This window comes from Dromiciops gliroides, chromosome 4 (genome assembly GCF_019393635.1).
Source record: "Dromiciops gliroides isolate mDroGli1 chromosome 4, mDroGli1.pri, whole genome shotgun sequence".
Taxonomy (NCBI): domain Eukaryota; kingdom Metazoa; phylum Chordata; class Mammalia; order Microbiotheria; family Microbiotheriidae; genus Dromiciops; species Dromiciops gliroides.
Window position 1 is genome coordinate 152600697 of NC_057864.1, and position 22168 is coordinate 152622864.

General features: G+C 38.9%; 1 protein-coding gene across 2 annotated transcripts in view; it reads left to right on the plus strand.

Moving 5' to 3' along the window:
- TRIM67 (tripartite motif containing 67) overlaps positions 1–22168 on the plus strand; it is a 79773-nt gene that overhangs the window by 18902 nt on the left and 38703 nt on the right. For both annotated transcript variants that reach the window (XM_043962462.1, XM_043962464.1), the window contains exons 2-3: positions 16139–16234; positions 21386–21508. In XM_043962462.1, coding sequence (XP_043818397.1) covers positions 16139–16234; positions 21386–21508 — 219 coding nt within the window. The remainder of the gene's footprint in view (positions 1–16138; positions 16235–21385; positions 21509–22168) is intronic.

Genomic DNA, 22168 nt, shown 5'->3' on the forward strand with positions numbered 1-22168 from the left:
ATAGCCTCTATCCCTTGTTTCTCCACCTAGCCATGGTTGCCAAAGGTATCTTATTTGAATTTCTTCTAATTATTTTATGGTGTGACCATTAATATTCAGATCATACATCTGTTTTTAGTTTATCAGGGTATATGGCATAATATATTGTTATGCCATGCAGTTTTTAAAGCCTGGGGTTGCTGAAGGCACTACATTTCCTAAATGCAGTCTAGCCCACTCTTTTATTCAATTCTAAGCACTATTCATTGTCTACTTGCAGTGCTTGTACAAGATAAATGTTCTGATGGATTAACTCAATGGGTTGCCCCTCCAACTATATGTCAGAGTATGGACAATATGAATACTTTATCCTTTGAGATTTTCCATTTTGGCTGATCTCTTCTGAGTGGTCATAGATCTCAATAAAAAAAAAAAGCTCTGTAGTATACTGGACATTGTTTCAAGAAGCACTAAGTCATCCATTAAAATGAGCATCTAGAAGACTTTGCTACCTACAGGGAATTTTTCTTCCATTTGGACTCTGCTCAGTACTTCCTCCATGACAGTAATGCAAGTCTTTCACTAATTTATGCCTTGCTTGATGCTGATAATCAGAGGAATATTAAATAAAGTTGTCTCTGTGGCTGCATCAAGGAATATACCAGTCCTGGGGTCAGGAAGACTCAATTTCCTGAGTTCAAATCAGGCCTCAGACACTTAATTGCTGTGTGACCCTAGGTAAGTCATTTAACCCTGTTTGCGTAAGTTTCCTCATCTGTAAAATAAGTTGGAGAAGGAAATGACAAACCACTCTAGTATCTTTGCCAAGATACTCCAAATGGGGTCATGAAGAGTTGGACACACCTGAAATAACTGAACAACCATATATACACATATACATATATATACACATTTGCTTAGTATATGTATATATTTAAAACATATGGCTATATATCATGGAGATAGATGTATATATACAAATATATTTATTAAAGCTGTGACTTAGCCACAACTCCTGAAAAAAGCAAAGGCTGGAAGTTACAGAAAGTACCATTGAGAAACTGAGTTTCCAACCTTTGGCTATTAACCCTGTTTTCACATACCACTGTCCTCTAACATGCTAAAATACAACACCAACATGTAGAGAGTGCAGCCCTATGACTTCAAGGTAGAAAAGGAAAAGATTAGGGAGCAGACATGACGGGAATATATTCCAGTGAAGACAAAATGAATTATTGAGAGACCACCATGCTAAACCCTACAGGAAATATAATTCAAAGGCTATCCTATCTTTAGGACACCTGGCCATTTTTCTTTAAGCCCTACCCTGAGAGCCAATTTAGGGCACAGAAATCATCTGAGTTGGGCCCCTCAGAGTTCAAAAGCCCTCACATAGTTTCTCATTCCTCAACAGTCAGTCAACAAGCATTTAGTTAGCTCCTACTATGTGCCAGATACTGTGCTAAGCCCTAGGGATACAAAGAAAGGTGAAACCAAGAGCATAAACGGAAGGCTCTAGTGAAGAGACCTAATGTTCATACCCTTTCTTTGAATTGTTTCTATCCTGCTGAGATCTTTTTAATCTACATATTTCCATAACACCCATGGTCTCCAATCTATGTAGAGTAGTTAGGCTAAGGAGGATGCTAATCTTTCATGGCATATAAATCCTGAACAGAAGATAAATCTCAAAACAGAAAGCCCAGAGGCTGCCCAGGCAGCAAAAGAGTGGGGAGGGAATCCCAGCTGCGCTGATTGTTCATGTTTCAGCTGCTGTGTTCCCCATCTCCTACACTGCAGGAGGGACCCTGAATTGGAATTCAAGGAAGGAAACTGCTAGGGTCCTACCTCTGCCTCCCTAAGGCATATGTGGTTCATCAGGAAGAAGGATAATAAAAGCTTTCCGGCTCTCCCTTCCCACCACTCCCCTTCACCCACCCCCCAAAACCAGAGAAACACACACAAAAGTAAATCCTCCATGCCAGGATTGTTTGGCTTTCAAAATAGGAAGATGAAGTAGTAGCCTAGGTCAGCACCCTATGGTTTTTTCCAACAATGTATTTGCTGTTATTCCTTGGGAATAAAATATAGTCACAGCAGGTGGGTGGAAAACATGTCTCAGAACTACTGTTGTTCTTCATACATAATTCCCACCCCATCATCTCATTCAACAAACAATAAGCTTTTGTACATTTATTGTGTGGAAAGCAGAGTTGGTATAGCATATTGGGTAGAGGACCAGCTTCAAAATCAGTAAGACCTGGATTCATTGCCCATCTCTGGCACATACCAGCTAGGCAAGTCACTTAACCTTTCAATGCTCCAGACAACTGTCCAAGAAAATAGGTTACAGAATAGTTATGAGTATACATTGGTTGGGGGGGGGGTTCCTCATTTGATTTTTAATGTACCAGTCAAGTCACAAGTCAAGATTAAAAAATAATGTGTGGAAGACAGTGTTCCATGCTGGGAATACAAGGTGATATTCTGTAAATGAGAAAACACATTCTAATTCTATTAAGAGATTCAAAAAATAAAAATAAATTTTAAAAAATATTTAAAAAGAGATTCATATGGGAATTTGCAGTCAGTTGAAACTTTAAAAAATGTCCCACCCAGATTACCTGCTGTCTAGGGGAGGGGGGAGGGAGGGGAGGGAGGGAGAAAAATCTGAAATTGTAAAGCATGTATAAACAAAAGTTGAGAACTATCTTTACATGTAACGGAAAAAATAAAATATCTCATTAAAAAAAAAAATGTCCCACCACTCCTTCTCAGGGAAGATGGTATAGGAGATAGAGCACTGGATTTAGCATGAGGAAGACCTAGGTTCAACTTCTGCTTTAGATACTTAGCTGTGTGACCCTAGGCAAGGCCTTTAACTTCTCTGATGCTGTATATGGGTTCACTCTCTTAATTCCCCTCACAATGGAAGGTTTGCGTCCTCAGAGGTGGCTGACTACTTCTCCCCTCATTGGGAGATCAGTCAATCAATAAACATTTATTAATCACCTACTATGTTCCAGTCACTTGCTAAGTACTAGGGATACAAAGAAAGGCAAAATACAGTCCCTGCTCTCAAGGAGCTCATTTTTCTTTTAGTGAGGCAATTGGGGTTAAGTGACTTGTCCAGGGTCACTAGTAAGTGTTAAGTGTCTGAGGCTGGATTTGAACTCAGGTACTCCTGACTCCAGGGCTGGTGCTCTATCCACTGCACCACCCAGCTGCCCCAAGGAGCTCATATTTTAATAGGGGACACAACATGAAATAACTATGTACACAAACAAGCTACATACAGTATAAATTGGAACTAACAGAGGAAAAATGCTTAAATTAAGGAAAAGTGGGAAAGGCTCCCTATAGAAGGTGGGATTTTAGCTGGGACTAGAAGGAAGCCAGGTAGGGGAGGAGGTAGAGCTGAGGAAAGAAAGTTTTTCAGGGATAACCCTGGGAACTTCTAATACCCACAAGCTTTCCATCAATGTGCCTCTCTAAATATTAATTAACAAATTGATATCAGTTATCAAAGGGGTATTTGCTGAGAAGGTATAGCTAGGAAAGTATTTACTAAAATATTCCTAAGACCAGGGATGCACTCTTCTCTGGGGAGAGAAGGCTCAAGCTTAAGGGTATTCATCAAACAAACAAACAAAAACAAAAACAAAAAAAAAAACCCCAAACAAACAAAAATCCCCTCAACTCAGGGCATATTCTCCAAAACACAGACACACCAGGTCCCTATGGAGAGTGAATGAAAACTACTAAAGCATACATATAAAGGAGCAGGTAGATCTGAGGGGTAGTTTATTACTCCTCATCCTTACAATCCTTTTCTCCCTTTTAGGAATCCTGACAAATTCAGTTTGGGGCCCTCACTCAGCTAATCTGGCTCCTTCCAGACCTCAGTATCTAGGCTGATGAGTCAAGCTCTGCTTGACTGAGGAAAGCAGGTCACTTAGCTGCTATGGTGCTGCTTGATTGGATGTAATTACTGCTGCCACTGGCTCTGGTCATCTCTACTATTGACTCTGGTTGGTGAAGGGACCTCTAGTGGCTCTTCTGACATTTTGAAGCTCACGAGGTCATACCTGGGATAAATTCCGTCTCCAGACACACATTCACCCAGGACCAGGAGATAACATAAAAGAAACAAAACAAACAAAGACAGTCGTCTTTTGTTCATGGACACTTGTTGGCTGGGTGGGAGAAAGGGCCCGTTTTTCCTTTCCTACCTGGCAATTCACATTAATGCTTCTCACCTTAAGGTCAACAGAAAAAAAGATCATCTATTTGAAACTTTTGTATTCACATTCAGTTCTGGCTCAGCCTTTACTAAGTCATTAGTCCTGGCTTCTCAGTCATTCACCAGATATTATCTGTTCCTCAGTCACTCATGACCAGAAACTTGCATCCAAGAGGAGAGAGTAGACAACAGGATTAGATGCTGCCAAGAGGTTTAAAAAGGAGGAAAAAACTGAGAAAAGAGCCAATGGATTTGAAAATTCAAAGATCACTGATAACTTTTTTTTTTGTGAGGCAATTGGGGTTAAGTGACTTGCCCAGGGTCACATAGCTAGTAAGTGTTAAGTGTCTGACAACAGATTTGAACTCAGGTCCTCCTGAATACAGGGCCGGTGCTTTATCCACTGCCCTACCTAGCTGCCCTGATCACTGATAACTTTTTTAATGAATGGAATTATTTTATTATGATCTGAGAAATTATTTAGTATTAATAATAGCTCCCATGTATCTAGGATTACTGAAGCTTTGCATATGTCCGCCCATTTGACATTAAATGTTAAAACTATTAATATTTACATTTTGAAAGATTTCAGCAGTATAGCAACACATACCCTAACTCAATGGAAATAATCTTTTGTCTATGAAGATATTTTTGAAAAGGATCTTTAGGCAGTGTTCCTTAAATTGAACTAGGTGGACTTATTCTACTTATGTATAGAATTGACCTCGAAAATCATAGCACTTTAGATTTCGGGGAATCTTAGAAAAAATTAAGTCCAATTTCTTTTTACAAATGAAGAAACTGAGGCCCAGAAAAGGCAAGTGACTTGACCAAGACATAAGATCTAAACCTAGGTGTTCTAACTCAAAATTTAGTGCCATTGCCATCACCCAACTTTTTGTCTGATTGCTCAGTACATGTTATTTCATCTTCTGTATGGGTAATATATTATTACCACTTGTTTTTATTCAACACATATTTGAGTGCCTCTAAAATACAAAGCAATAGTCAGCTTTGAGTATGTTCCTAAAAAGGGTAACATGAAGACTATGGTCTTTTCCATGTAAATCCTGTTTCCTGAGTTAACTGAGGAAGCAGTGTGTTTGGCAGAGCCATAAATAGGACAGGGCTTTGCTCAAGAGTGCCAAAATTATTGGGTATTGATATGACTTATACTGCTCCAGCAGCATAGAAAAAAATGAGCTTAGCACCTCATTAGCAAGAATGATTAGTTAAATTAGGAAACTGTAAGATTGAACGCACTTCTTCCTCCACAGTGGAGGCACCTTGGGGCAGATCACTGATAACTTTGCAGACAGAAATCTCAGTTGAGTGATAAGGAGAGAAGCCAGATTTCAAAGGGTTGAGGAATGAGAGAAGAGGAAGTGTAGACAAATTTTTGTAGGAGTTTGAGAAATGGAAGAAAGACATAGAATGTCAAGGTCTGGTGAAGTTGTGTTTTGTGGTTTGTTTGTTTTTTTCAAGATGGGGAGACTAGAGGTTGTTTGAAGCTTATAGAAAAGGAATAAGTATATAAAGAGATATTGAAGATTAGAAAGGGGGAGGTGATTGAAGTACAATCTGCAAGAGAAAGTGGGAAGGGAGAGGCTCAAGAACATAAATAGAGGAGTTTGCCTTGGCAAGAAGAGCCACCTCTTTGTCAGAGACTGAGGGAATAGAGGAGAGAGTGAAAGATGATGTCAAAGAGTTTTTAAATGAAGAGAATTGGACAAGAAGGAGCTAATCAAGTGGCCTCTTTTTTCAGTAAAGGGGCAAAATTCTCAGCTGAAAGGGAGGCAGAGGGATGAGGAAAATGGGGGATAATGTCAAGGAGCTGGGGAATGAAGAAGGGAAAGAGAAAGTCCACAATAAATAACCTAATACTTATTATTAATTCTACAGAGACTGTAGTATTCCATGGCTTGCAGCCACAAAACAAAATGTGAGCTTTTGATAATAATAATCATCATCATGAATTCTTTTCACTAGCACAGTCTTTACCTCCTTTCCTTCTCAGTTTTTAATCCCTCTTATCCCAGGGGTCCTGGGAGATCACTTAAGGGAAAATGCTATGCTGCTGAGATGACTTGAGCTTGAGAATTAGGGAGGCCTGGCAATGCCATATGTGACTGAGTCATGACCCCACTTGGTGCCTCATTTTTTTCTATTTGAACAATGGAGACTTCAGTACATACCCCTTCCCTGGGCTCCCACAACCTTCATAAATACTAGGTTATCTCCCTCTCCCAGTTTCCAGAGAGCCATCTTCAATGAGTCCTGTAGAGTACTATTTTGTTTTCCACATTCAGAAGTCTGTTGTTGGGTCTCCGTCAGTAGTAAGTGCTATTAAAAGATGACTGTCAAGCTTTGTGAAACTAAATAGGACTGTTATGTAATTTTTGGTTACTAGGTTCTCTTGAATCCTTAAAAAGATCAGTTCCGGGGCAGCTAGGTGGTGCAGTGGATAGAGCACCGGCCCTGGATTCAGGAGGACCTGAGTTCAAATCCGGCCTCAGACACTTAACACTTACTAGCTGTGTGACCCTGAGCAAGTCACTTAACCCCAATTGCCTCACAAAAAAATAATAATAACAACAAAAAGATCAGTTCCCCAGCTGGCTTGCCAGTTCAGAGACACTGGGAAATGAAGCTTGAGCTGCCTAAGGGAAGAGCTTCACTAACTATAGGCAAGTTGTCCCCAAGAGAAACAGTGTGGGACTATTAGGGGTTATCATTTAGCTCCATGGATTGAACTGAAGAGTGAGAGGGGAGCAGAGGTTCTTTGGCTTTGGGCTGATCTTGGAACTATTTAGCCCCAGTAATTTCCTGGGGAATAATAACTCCCCATAAGGTCATGAAAGGCATAGAATCTCCTTCAACTATTCCAGCCAAATTAGACTAATCATTGTTCCCATCTTTCCCTCTTCCATGTTGTTTCATTTTCCTGGAATGGACCTTTCATACTTCCTTTACCCCAGCTCCCACCTCTTCTTAATGAAATGCCTCTCTTACTTTGTCTTAATTCAGTTGCCAACCTCTCTGTGAAGTATGTCCCTAGATCACCCTCACCCAGAGGAAAGTAAGCACTCAACATCCAACAAGCATTTATTAGGCACTTAGTAAGTACCAGGCACTCTGAGTAGGCACTTGGGATAAAAAGACAAAAGCAAATGGCTCTTACCCTCAAGGAGATGATATTCTAGTGTGAGGAAACAATATGTTTACCAAAAATGAAATACAAAATATTTGCAGAGGGGCAGCTAGGTGGCACAGTGGATAAAGCACTGGCCCTGCATTCAGGAGGACTTGAGTTCAAATCCAGCCTCATACACTTGACACTTACTAGTTGTGTGACCCTGGGCAAGTCACTTAACCCCAATTGGCTCACCCCCCCCCAAAAAAAATATATATGCAGAGTAATTTCTTGGGGTTGGGGGGGGGATGGTATTGGGAACACTTACACAACCAGAGAGATGAAGATAAGCTTCTTGTAGAAGTGGCACTTGAGCTGACTTTTTTTTTCAATTTTAAATATTTCTTTTTTTCCAATGACACATAAAAACAATTTTTAACATTAATGTTCTTAAAAAATAGTTCCAAATTCTCTTCTTACCTCCCTCCCTTAAGCCCTCACTGAGAAGGCAGGCAATTTGAAATAGGTTTCACATGCACAGTCATGCAAAACATATTTCCATATTAAACATTTTGTAAGAGAAAACAAAAACCAAAAAAATTTTAGAAAAATAATAAAAGTGAAAAATAGTATGCTTTCATCTGCCTTCAAACTCCATAAGTTCTTTTTCTGGAGGTAGATAGCATTTTTCATCATAAGTCCTTTTAAATTACCTTGGATCTGTGATGTTTAAAATCTAAATTGTGGTCGCCAAAAATTAAAAGGCTTCAGTACCAGTCTTTGGGCATTAAACATTTATTAGAACATACAGATATTTACAAAGAGTTCAGAAGGTTATGAAAAAGAAGCCCTACCTAGCCTAGAGTTCCAGCTTGGTTGGGTTCTTCCTGAAGTCCTCCTCCACAAGCCTGCTTTAATCAGGAACTCCTTCACCAGCCTGTTTTAATCAGCATTCCTCAGCAAGCTGTTTGTGGAAGCTTTTTTATAGATCTGGAACAGAGGCGGTCCTTACATATTGCTTCAAGGTGATTGGTCATCCAAATCCATTGTCTTTGAAGGTGTTCTCAAGTTGAGTTCACAGTCTAGTTTCTGAGAACAATACCTTCTTAAGGAATAGCCAGGTGTGATTACAATCCAATTAACTTGAAGTAGGCTTAATCAGCAGTCAATTACTCTCACTTGATTCACTCAGTCTTGATTAATCTCCAGGTGGGTCTTTGAGTATCTGCTAAATCCCATTATTTCATCACATTCCCCCCTTTGTTTCTTCTAGGAACAGGTGTTCCTTGATGAAACAGAGCTTTGTATTGCTAAATCAATCATAGTCGATCATTTTGCAATATTGCTGTAACTGTGTGCAATGTTTTCCTGGTTCTCACTTCATTTTGCATCAGTTCATGTAAGTCTTTCCAGGTTTTTCTGAAAGCATCCTACTCATCATTTCTTATTATAATAGTATTCCATCACAATCATATACTACAACTTGTTTAGCCATTCCCCAGTTGATGGGCATCACCTCAATTTCCAATTCTTTGTGACCACAAAAAGGTAATATAAATATTTTTGAATATATAGGTCCTTTTCCTTTTTAGAAAAATATCTTTGGGGCACAGACATAGTAGTGATGTTTCTGGGTCAAAGAGTATGCACAGTTTTATAGCCCTTAGGGTAGAGTTCCATATTGTTGAGCTGACTTAAAAGAAGGCAGAGCTTCCAAGAGCTGATTAGATGGGAGAATATTCCAAGTATAGAAGTAAAAGAAACATGAGAGGGAAAGTCCCGCACAAGGAGCAGCAAGTAGGTCAGTTTGACTGGAACATAGGGTACATGCAGGGGAATAGTATGAAATAAGCCTAAGGGGTAGGCTATAGCCAGATTGTGAATACTTGAAAAAAGCAAAGAGAGGAGTTTAATTTTCATCCTCAAGGCAATAAGAATCCACTGAAGTTTCTTGAGTAAGGGAGTAATATAGTCATACCTGCACTTTAGAAATATCATTTTGGTAGCTGGAGAAGGAAAAAATATGGGGTAGAGAGACCAGTTAAGAGGCTTTTGCAATAATCTAGGCAAGATGTGATGTAAGTATGAAATTTTATTAAATTTAATTGAACATGAACTGAATTGAATTCACTGAACCTCTGTAGACTTCAGTTTCCTCATATAAAAATATGAGGATGACCTTTGAGGTCCCTTCTAGCTATAAACTCATGGATGACCTTTGAGGTCCCTTCTAGCTATAAACTCATGATTCTTTGATCTTATGATTTGAAACATAAAATTCTAGCACTGAAGGGACCTTAAGAATATCTAATCTAATGTAATATCTTCATTTTATTTTTGTAGATGAGGAATAGGAGAATGAGAGGTTAAACAATTGGTCACAGGGGCTCAGTGGCAGAGCTAGGACTAGAGTCCAAGTTTTCTGATTCCCAGTTCAATATTGTATCACATTGTGTATAAGTTTATGCCAAAAGGACTTGAAATTGCTTCCCATACATGCTTTCTATGTCCTAGAAAAGTTGAGTTGTGTGAAGTCAGATGGCCATTCATATGATGTCCAGTGTGTAGGGTTTGGAGGGATGGAACCCCAATGGAGCTAATTAGGCGAAATCTGGAGCAAGCAGATGGTACACCCTGAAAGCAAGTTTCTTCTCTCCCAGTCCCATTATTGTTGTTTCTAAAGGAAATCAGTAATTCCTTGAAAGACTCCCTGGATTCTCATTTCACCTGTGAGCTATAAAGTCAATGAGAATTACTCTTTTGAACATATAAAAATGTTCTAAAGAATAAAACTCTTGAGGGCAGCTAGTTGGCACAGTAGATAAAGCACTGACCCTGGATTCAGAAGGACCTGAGTTCAGATTTGACCTCAGACACTTGACACTTACTAGCTCTGTGACCCTGGGCAAGTCACTTAACCCTCATTGTCCTGCTCCCCCCCCCAAAAAAGAATAAAACTCTTGCCTCCTCCACTCATACCTCAACCCTGCAAATATAATTAAATGACTATGAACTCATCCAAGTTGTTGGAGATTGCATTAACACTTATGTTTTCTAACAATGAAAACCTTATCTATGGACAGTGGATTTATGAGGAATAGTTTTTGAGGTGCCCAGATTCCATCTCTCTCTCAATCATTAGCTCCTTTTCATGCCTGACTCTTGAGAAAATTATCATCCTTATCATTCTCTTCTAAACTTTCTGCAGTCTGGCATCTGACCTCACAATTTAACTCAAACTGCTCTTTCCAAAAATTACCAATGTTCTCTTAATTTTGAAATTTAATGGCCTTTCTTAGTCCTCATCCTTCTTAACCCCTCACACTGTTAATCATCCTATTCTACCTGATACTCTTTTCTTTTTAGGTTTTTGTGGCATCGTTCCCTCCTATTTCTCCTACTATCTATTTGACTAATCCTCAGTTTCCTTTGCTGGGTATTCATGTGGGTTGAGCCTACTATTGGTGTTCCTCAAAGCTCTGTCCTGGACTCTCTTTTCTTTTTTCTCTGTATCATTTCTTTTGGTGATTTCATCAGCTCTGATGGATTCAATTATCATTTCTTTGCAGATGATTCTTAGGTTTACTTTTCCAACTCTAGCCTCTCTCCTGACCTCCAGTCTTGCATTTCTGAATATTTATTGGGCATCTCAAATTGGAGGTCTTACAGACATCTTAAATTCAGCATGTCTAAAAGTTAACTCATTATCTTTCCCCCAAAACTCTCCCCTCTTCTTAACTTTTCTGTTACTGTTGAGACATTACCATCTTCCCAGTCATCCAGGTTCAAAACCTTAGTGTCATCCTTGACGCTTCACTTTTCTCATCCCCATATCCAATCTGTTGCCAAGTCCTATTAGTCTTACCCTTATGATATTTCTTATAACATTCCCTTCTCTCCACTGCCACTACCCTAGTTCAGACTCTCATCACTTCATACCTGGATTATTGCAATAGTCTTCTAGTTGATCTCCCTACCTCAAGTCTCTTCCCCACTACAATCCATCTCAGCTGCCAAAATAATCTTCCTAAAGTGTCAGTCTGACTATATCAACTCCTACTACTCAAATAACTTCACATCAATCTAATAGCAAATATAAAATCCTTGATTTGACTTTTAAAGCCCTTTATAACCTGACCTTTTCCTATCTTTCCAGTCTTTCTACACTTTACTACCTGCCCCACAATCTAAAATCCAGCAACATTTGTTGTTGTTCAGTCATTTCAGTCATGTCCAACTCTTTGTGACCCCATTTAGGATTTTCTTGGCAAAGATACTAGAGTGGTTTGGCATTTCCTTCTCCAACTCACTTTACTGATGAGGAAACTGGGGCCAACAGAGTTAAGTGACTTGCCCAGGGTCAAACAAAAGCTGGATTTGAACTCAGGGGGCCAGCTAGATGTCAGGGGCTGCTAGATGGTGCAGTGGATAAAGCACCGGCCCTGGATTCAGGAGTACCCTAGTTCAAATCCGGCCTCAGACACTTGACACTTACTAGCTGTGTGACCTTGAGCAAGTCACTTAATCCCCATTGCCCCACCAAAAAAAAAAGAGTATACATGGTTGCTGAACTCACAAAGATGAGTCTTCCTGATTTCAGACCCAGAACTCTATCTGCCTAGCTTCCCCCAATGACATTGCCTTCTGGCTATTCCTTATACAAAACACTCCATTTCCTGACTCTGCATATATTCATTGGCTGTTCCATACCTGGAATACTGTCTCTCCTTTTTTTGTGTCCCAGCTTCCCTGGCTTCTTTTAAATGTCAGCTAAAATCCTACCTTCTACAAGAAGCCTTTCCTAGCCACTGCCTTGCTCAATAAACTCAAATGGTCCCTAATTATCTGTAGGACCAAATACAAACTCATCTGCTTAGCATTTAAAACCTCCAACTTACCTTTCAGAGCTTATTGCATATTACTCTGCTTCCCATACTATAGTCCAGCCAAAATGGCCTTCTGACTCTACCTTATCTACAGCATTCCATCTTTGCACAGACTGTCCTCTGTGCTTTGGGGAGCACAACTTCCTCTACTCCACCTCTTAGAATCCTTAATTTCTTTAAAAGCCCAGCTCCAATACCACTTCATAAACAAGGCCTTTTTTAATCCTCTTAGCTGCTGGAATCTCTCCTCCCAAAATTATCCTTTATCATTGTACTTATCATTATACATGTTTTCCCTCACTCCCACCCCAGCAGCAACAGCAACAGAATATAAGCTCTTAAAGAACAGAGACAGGGGCAGCTAGGTGGCACAGTGGATAGAGCACTAGCCCTGGAGTCAAGAGGACCTGAGTTCAAATCCGGCCTCAGACACTTAACACTTACTAGCTGTGTGACCCTGGGCAAGTCACTTAACCCCAATTGCCACACACACACACACAAAAGAACAGAGACACTGCTGTCTTTGTGTCTCCAGCACCTAGGACAGTGCCTGGCACAAAGTAAGTACTTGATAAATGCTTGTTGATGCTATCATTCCAATTTTACAGATGAAGAAAAATGAGGCTCAGGTATATTAAGTCATTAACTGTGGTTACAAAATTACTAAGGATTCAAATTCAGATCCTCTTGACTTTAAGTGTAGAATTCTATTCATTTCACCATGCAGTTATACAGGAGGAAAGCCTCTATACAGAAAGGTATGGCAAAATTCACAGTTGATTAATCTATCAAGACCTAGGACTGGTCTATGTAGGTTGCTAAGCTAGGAGGATAATGTTGTGTCAAACAGAGACCATGTTATCCAACAAACTGTTCCTCTGGGCCATTGCCAGAAACTGAAGCCTGGGCTAAAATACGTCCTTGGTTTGACCTCATGTGACAATTCTTATGTTCCTCTATTCCGTATGTCACCCTGAGGACTCTCAGTTAGAACTCAATTCTTGACCTCACTTACCTCAGGGAAGGTGAAGAAGAGATATAACCTTTTTTCTTGAGCACAGCTTTATAAATAGTCTCATCCACATAAATTCCATCTGTGTTTCTCTGTTTCCTTGTTCCCTTGAGTTCAATGCATTTGACATTTGGTTAGATCATCATAGGATTGAGAGCTGTACAAGACCTTAGAAATAAAATCTAAACACTTGCTTTTAAGATAATAAAATGGAGACCCAGAAAAGTCAAGTGATTTGACCATGGTCACACAGACAATAAATATTAGGATGCGATCTCAGATTTTCTGATTCCAAACCCATTGTTTTCCTCACAATTGTACCATATTGGCCGGCATGTTTGTGATTCTTGAACCTATACTGATGAGAAGAGGTAAAATGACTTCTCAGCCTAGAAAAAGAGCCAAGATTTTCCCACTTCCAGGCAAGGACTCCCCCTATATACCACCTCTCTTCCACTTGATCATCAGTGAGGAGTTCAAGCTATTCAGGGCACATATATTGTGATGTTCAAAAAACTGATTTTTAGATTCGTTAGAGCCTGAGGCATCTTTCAACCTTAAACTGGCACTGCCAAATATAACTAAGAAGTCAGACTGTAAGACTGGGACTAGCAGGAGAGTGTCTACTGAGCCATGAGGTTGTCTACCAGCCCTGGCAGCCAAACAGTTGTCAGGATATTACCACCACCACCACCTCCCAAATTTATCTTGTGTTGTTTTTTAATACATTTTGTATATATTTATTTATATATGGTTTTCATGAAAAGAAATCTATTTTCTCTTCTCATCCTTCACCCCACTGAAGAAAGAAAAATAAGTTTCTTTTAGTAAACATGCATAATCAAATAAAACAAATTGCCTCATTTGCTATGTTCAAAAAAACATGTCTCATTCTACACCCTGAGTTTATCATCTTTGTGTGAGGAGGTAGGTAACATGCTTCATCATTGATCCTCCAGAATCCTGGATGGTCATTGCATTGATCATAGTTCTTGAAACTTTCAATGTTGTTTTTTAAGTGTTACTGTTATTGGATAAATTATTCTCTAGATCTGCTCATTTCATTCTTCATTATATTTATAAAAACTAAATTTATAAAAATTTATTCATCATTTACAAAAGTCTAAGAGTTGTTCATTTTTATAATATTGATAATGTAGTATAAATTGTTCTTTTGATTCTGCTTATTTCATTCTGTAGCAGTTCACAAAAGTTTTTCCATGCTTCTTTGAAAGCATCCATTTCCTCATTTCACAATAGTACACAATAGTGCACAGTAGTATTCCATCACATTTGTATCAAAATTTTCAATTCAATCAGTATTTATTTTTGTTTTTGTTTTTGTTTTTTTGAGGGGCAATGGGGATTAAGTGACTTGCCCAGGGTCACACAGCTAGTAAGTGTCAAGTGTCTGAGGCTGGATTTGAACTCAGGTACTTCTGAATCCAGGGCTGGTGCTTTATCCACTGTGCCACCTAGCCGCCCCTCAATCAGTATTTATTAAGCACCTACTATGTGCCAGGCACTGTGCTAAGTGCTGGGGATATAAAAAGAGTCAAAAGACAATTCCTGTCCTCAAGCAGCTTGCAATAATATAACACATTTGGTTCAGCCAGTTAAATATATATGTGTGTGTATACAGATATATATACACACATATATATGTATGTGTATATATATATGTGTGTGTAGATATAGATACAGAGACAGAGATAGAGACAGAGATAGAAATAGGGATAGATAGATATAGATGATATAGATACAGATACAGATACACACATGTGTTTTCCTGGTTCTGCCTTCCTCACTCTACTACATTGATTTATGCATCTCCCTATATTCCTCTAAGTTCCTCATACTTGTTATGTTTTTTACTATGCAATAATATTCCATTATGTTCATGTACTAGAGCTTGTTTAGTCATTCCTTGATCTATAGTAACTCACTTTGTCTCCAATTATCTGTACCACAAAATTGTTGTTATTAATATTTTGTTCCATACTAACATCTGTTTTAGAGAAGCATGGATAGTATAAATAGCCATAAAAATTGCTCACGGTGCTGCACTTGCTGATCTATAGTCCTTTTCAATGCTAAGTTTCTATTATTTTTAATATTATTCATTCATGAGACTAATAAGAATCAGAAGGATTGGCAACAAATTGACAGGCAGCTGGTGCTGCATGCTTCCACTGTGCATAAGCTGTGCCTCTAAGAGTCCTGGGGGAAGGATAGCTGAAAAGGACAGGATGGGAGAGCTTTAGTGTAGCCAAATAGGTCCCCTTGCCTCTCCCCCCTTCTGATGACCGATTTTTGTTAAATTTATAATATCCAACTTTTTTGTATTATTTCTATTTTTCATTTGTGTACATGTCATATACCTCCTATTAGACTGCAAACTCCTTGAAGGCAGGGGCCATAGCCTATTTATCTCTATGTCTCCTATAGTGACTAGCAACCACATAAGAAATAATGAATAATGTTTTTATAAGGCTTTAAGGCTTATAACACATTCCCACCCACCCAATCACCTTATGAGGCAGGTAGTTTTAAATGCCATTTCCTGTACATTAACTGTGTAATCATGGGCAAATCTTCTATTCTCTAGGACCTTCAGTTTCCTCATCCATATAAAAAAATAATAGCAGAACTTCCCTTACAGGGCTACTGTGGCTCTAAATAAGATAATGTATGTCAAGGTCTTTGCAAACCTTAGAGTGCCACATAAAGATCAATTTTTGTTAGTGTGATTCTACCTACAATATTGTCTGAGCTCTGCGGAGAAATGTGTACTTTCAATGGAATGATTTCTTATTAAACATAAATTTTGCCCTCTTCTTCATTTCTGATTTTTTTTTCTTCCATATATGTATATTATGGTTTAGGCACAGCTATCTCAAGCATTGAATGGTGTTTCTGATAAAGCAAAGGAAGCTAAAGAGTTCCTGGTTCAGCTCAAGAATATACTTCAGCAGATCCAGGTAAGGATGTCCTGGGGTCATTTTAGGTTGGCTCCCCTCAAGCTCTCTCCTGGGAGGAAAATGTTATGTGATGAGTCAGGAATAGCAGAAGAGGTTAATTTTCGAAGATTGCATCATTCATTCATTCATTTATTCATTCATTTGTTTATTTATTTTTGAGTGGGGCAATGAGGGTTAAATGACTTGCCCAGGGTTACACAGCCAGTAAGTGTCACATGTCTGAGACCAGATTTGAACTCAGGTCCTCCTGAATCCACTGTGCCACCTAGCTGCCTCCAATTGTATTTTTTATAAAATGAGGCTCCAGCCTTGACCCTTGTAAACATGACAAAAGCAAGATGTTGACAATTACCTTACAGCTAAGAAAAGAAAGGGAATTTATTTTAAAACTATTATAAAGTATTATAACTGTCATAAGGGGGATGGTGGAAGGAGCAGGATAGAGGACCTGCTTTTGAATGCTGTCTCTGATGCGGACAACATGTATAACTGTGGGCAAGTCACTTAACTTTATTGAGCCTCAGGTTCCTCATTAGTAAAATTAGGGAATTGTATTAGATGACCTCTGAGGTCCTCTCCAACCCTAGATCTTTGATCTATAAGTATGTTAAAGGAAGAAAGAACCTTTAGACCTTAAATTGCTCATCTGTAAGATGAGGGGGTTAGGCTAAATGACCTTTAAATTTCTTTTCATTTCAAAGATGGCATAAATACAGCTAGGTCAGGAATAGTGTAAATAATGAATTCTGTAAAGTGGTAGCATTATTCAAATTTGCAACACTCATTTCCATTCAGCTCAAAGCAATTACCATATTTTATACAACTATAACTTTGAACTGTACTGAATTAATACATGCTACCACCTCCCAGTATTTATTTATTAATTCATTTGTTTATTTCTTTATTATTTCTTTAATATTATTTGCTATTATTATTTATTATTCACACTCATTGGGACCTGTCTAGTACAATAAGTGCATCTCACCTAACTCCCTCATTTTCTTTTTTTTTTAATCATACAGTACATGTTTAACAAATGATTATCGATGCATTGATTGACTTGAGTAGAGGAGTACATGCATATTAATATCAATATCTATCTTCACATGTTATGCAATTCTTTTTGTGCTTTCATTATTCAATATTTTATTTTTCATTAAGTTTTACTGTTTATTGAAAAAAGCATTTTCTTCTTACCCATCCCTCCAATTAAAAAAAACTTGTAATAAATATACATAATTTAACTAAACATATTCCTTCATTTAATATTTAACAAGTCCAAATATATATGTTTCAAACTGTACCCTGCCTCCATCACTTCTCTGTCAGGGAGAGAAGGGATTTTTCATCATCAATATTCTAAAATCTGGATTATTCATTGATTTGATAGTATCTCTTTAATCTTTCAATATTATTTCTCTTTATAATATAATTGTTATTGTATGGATTGTTCTTTTAAAACTCCTCAAATATTACTTTGAAACCATCTCCACCATTTCTTACAGCAAATTAGTATCCCATTATATTTATATACCATAATTTGTTCAGCCATTCTCTAATTCATAGACATCCCTTTTTTCCCACTAACTCCCTCATTTTCAAAGAAAGAAGCAGAGATTCTATATGATATACTTTTCTTTAGTAGTTGAAAAGATCTGTGATTTTGTAGATATAGGACTTACTACTGAGACAGATTTTATGAATTTCTAGGACCAAAAAATTCCTCTATTGGTAGTCAACCTTCTGGTGATAAGACTGAATTTAGCCGTGCTGGTTCTTGGATGACAGGCATGTCGTTTGTCAGAAGGCCTGTGTTTAAAGCCTTTCCAGCTTGAAAAGGCCTGCTCATCCTTACACTCCACTATCTGACAACTCAAAAACATCTTAATTCCAACAGAAATGGTCAAAAAGGACTTTAGTGGCAAATATGTAGTATATGATAGTTCTGGAGCTGATTTCTCAGTCCTTACTCATGCTGCAAGGCTATGTCCCCAGAGAGTGGCTACTGTATCCCCTTAGGGCTCTAGAAAAGGGATTAGCAAACTATTGTTAACATCTACCATCTGCAAGCTAAGAATGATTTTCATATTTTTAAATAAAGTTTTATTGTATTTTGAAATGTAGAGACCATTCTTAGCTGACTGACTGTATAAAAACAGGGTTTGGCCAGGTTTGGCATTCTGGATTTTTGTTTGTTTGTTTGTTGTGGGCCAATGAGGGTTAAGTGACTTGCCCAGGGTCACACAGCTAGTTAGTGTCAAGTGTCTGAGGCCAGATTTGAACTCAGGTGCTCCTGAATCCAGGGGCTGGTGCTTTAGCCACTGCACCACCTAGCTGCCCCCCAGGTTTGGCATTCTGGCTATAGTTTACTGACCCCTGCTCTAGAGTTAACCCTGAAGCTGGGGTGGGGATGGTGAAGGGTTGTTCTAATATCATTGCTTATGTGCCCCCACCAATGTGTTTCACCTGATTATCAGTTGATATTGTGATGTTTAAAATCTAAATTGTGGTCGCCTTAATATTAGAAGCTTTAGCACCAGCTCTTGGGCATTAAAGATTTATTAAAGCATACAGATATCCCCATGGAGTTCAGAAAGTTAAGAAAAAAGCCTATTTAGCCTAGAGTTCCAGCCTGGTATGGTTCTTCCTCAAGTCCTCTGCCACAAGCCTGCTTCAATCATGAACTCTCTCCAGCAAACTGATTGTGGAAGCATTTTATAGGTCTGGAACAGAGGCGGGCCTTACACAGTGCTTCAAGCTGATTGGTTGGTGTCATCCAAATCCATTGGTTCTGAAGGTGTTCTCAAGGTGTGATTACAATCCAATTAACTTGAAGTAGGCTAATTAGCAGTTAATCACTCTCACTTGATTCAATCAGTCTAGATTAATCTCCAGGTGGGTCTTTGAGTATCTGCTAAATCTCATTACTTCATCACAATATGAGTTACACAAACTTGATTAGCTTTTAGAAATGGATATTTACTACAATACTTTTAGTTGGCACAAAACACTCCCCTTCCTGAAAGTCTACAAACCTAGACCACAAGTACATACAGAATCCAGGGGAAGGTGTACTTGAGCTTAGGACATAAAGGGAGTAATGCACAGGTTCTGGAAGTCCTTTTCTCCCTTTTGTGGAGTCCTCATGATGTTCTCTTTGAAACACCAGTATATGGGGCAGCTAGGTGGTGAAGTAGATAAAGCACCAGCCCTGGATTCAGGAGTACCTGAGTTCACATCTGGCCTCAGACACTTAACACTAGCTGTGTGACCCTGGGCAAGTCACTTAACCCTCATTGCCCTCCCCCTCAAAAAAATGAAACATCAGGATAAAAGTATGGCATAATATAACTTTCTTCTGGGCTTTTAGTAGAGCTTTGAATTTGCCCTTTCTCCTTGAGTCCAGTCTGTTCTTGAATTCTGATATAGACACTGGCATTAGCTGTTCCAGGAACATGGCTCAGATACTAATGAAAAGTTCAAATATTCTCTGTTCTGAATTTCCCAAGGTTCTCCTCTAACCAAGGTGGGGAGTGGGTGGGAGACCAAGACCGAGGATGAAGCACTCTCCTCCCCCTCAGGTTATTCCTTTTCTAGGGCTTGGCTGAAGGTTTCTAATACTAAAGTGCTAGACACTCAACTCCTTGATTCCAAATTAGCTTGATGGTTTTACATAAACCCCACAGAATATAAGGAAGTCTCTCAATAAATCCAAACAGGCTTCCTGTCACACCTAGTTGAAATGCTGTTTCTTGAATGAGTGATCCAATGATTGATTCTGATTGATTTAAAGCCTTTCCAACTTGAAAAAGGCCTGCCCATGTTTACACTCTACTATCTGACAACTCAAAAACATCTTCATCCCAACAGAAATGGTCAGAGAGGACTTTAGTGGCAAATATGTTGTATATGATAGTGTGGCACATGTTCTGGAGCTCATTTCTCAGCCCTTACTCATGCCGTAAGGCTATGTCCCCAGAGGGTAGCTACTCTATCTATATCAAGATGTGTTCTCACTGACAATCAGGGATAAGTGAAGTGAGGTGACTGACTCAGTAATTACCACCCCTTTACAATACGATTATACACACATACATATACATGAACACATACAGACAGAATGAGAGCACACACAAGAGCAAGCCCGAGAGCAAGAGCGAATTGGAAGGTATTTTAAAGACCATCTAGTCCAGCCCTCTCATTTTATGATGAAAAAACTAAGAACCTGAGAGAGAAACTTGCCCAAGTCTTATGGGTAATAAGCATCAGAGGCAAGATTTGAACCCAAGTCCTCTGACTTCAGAGGCAGTATTCTTTTCCCTGTGCCATGCTTCATGTTTATATATGTGTATGCATGTATTCTGAACAAAGCATATACACAATGAGAAGCCACGTGACAGGATGGATAGAGGTCCAGCCTAGGGCTCAGGCACACCTGAGACCAATCCCTGCCTCTGATACATATTGACTGTATGACCATGTGCAAGTCACTTAATCTCTCAGCACACAAGGAAACTCTTAGACTATAATTTAAAGCAGCCACCACCCTACAACCATGGAAGCAGTTTCCATGCCAGAGTTTCCTATGCTCATGATATTAAGGGTCCAAATAAACAAAAAGCACATTAATGATAATTCACATTTAAAGGATACTTTAATATGTTCTATTATATATCACATGCATAATGTAATCTATCTCATATTTTTATAGCTATATGAAGCACTTTCCTTAGAGAGGTCACATAGCCCATAAGGGATTTATTCAAGATCAAGGGGCTAGTAAGTGGCTGGTTGTCTGACTCTGAGTTCATTGCTCTTTCTACCACATCACAGCTTCCTCCAGCATATTTATAGTCATGTTTAAATAGATCGTGATTCCTGTTAAGCATTAGTTTGTCAGGCTTTCAAAAAGGAATAAACTGTGGAGCCATTGAGTTGTTAGAGATTCACTGAAGACTAACCCTCTTAACAAGCTGAAGTAGGTCATCATGAAGTGTTTCAGGCCACAGGTTAAAAAGGAGGATGGGAAGGAAACACAAAGAAATATGACATTGAGAATCCACTTAGATGAGGGAATTGAAAGAGATAAAACCGTATAGTAACAGCATTTCATTTTAACCTCTCTTCTTGATAAACCTTGATTTCCTCCAGGAAAATGGGCTAGACTATGAGGCCTGCCTGGTTGCTCAGTGTGATGCCCTTGTTGATGCTTTAACTCGGCAAAAAGCCAAATTACTCACCAAGGTCACTAAAGAGCGGGAACACAAATTGAAGGTGAGTGACTGGGGGCTTGTTTCCTTGGGAACTGTCATCTAGAAGTAAGCTGTCTTTTAGTACCCATTCATAGTCTCCAGGCAATAGAGTTTTAATGTTTTTTGTTGTTGTCCAGTCATTTCAGTTGTTTCTGACTCTTTGTGACCCCATTTGGGCTTTTCTTGGCAAAGATGCTGGAGTGGTTTACCAATTCCTTCTCCATTTTAATGTTCTTAGCAAATCATAAAATATCACATCAGCCACTTGCCCTTTCTACAGAAACATTCATAAAGGTGTACCAGAAGCACATCTCTCCCCTTTTCCAGCCCACATGCTTCAGGCTTATGTCATCTAGGAACCTTTTGAGTATTTGTCAAACTCACCTGCCCCACTGCAGTGTATAAATACACACATAATCCCAACTCTTTCTTGAAGTTACTACATTTACCTATACTTCCATTAATTACATAGAAGTCTCTCATCTTGACTATTTAATACAAGCTCTTTGACAACTTGAGCTGGGTCTGCTTTTAATGTGTATAATATTTGTGGCAGAGACTCACTTAGAACACAAAGGAGTCAGGGACACATTGGGGATTTTCTCATTTTGTTGTCTCCTAGGATCCCCCTAGGAAACATGGAATAATATACATACGTGAGACTGCAACTGACTCCCCATTC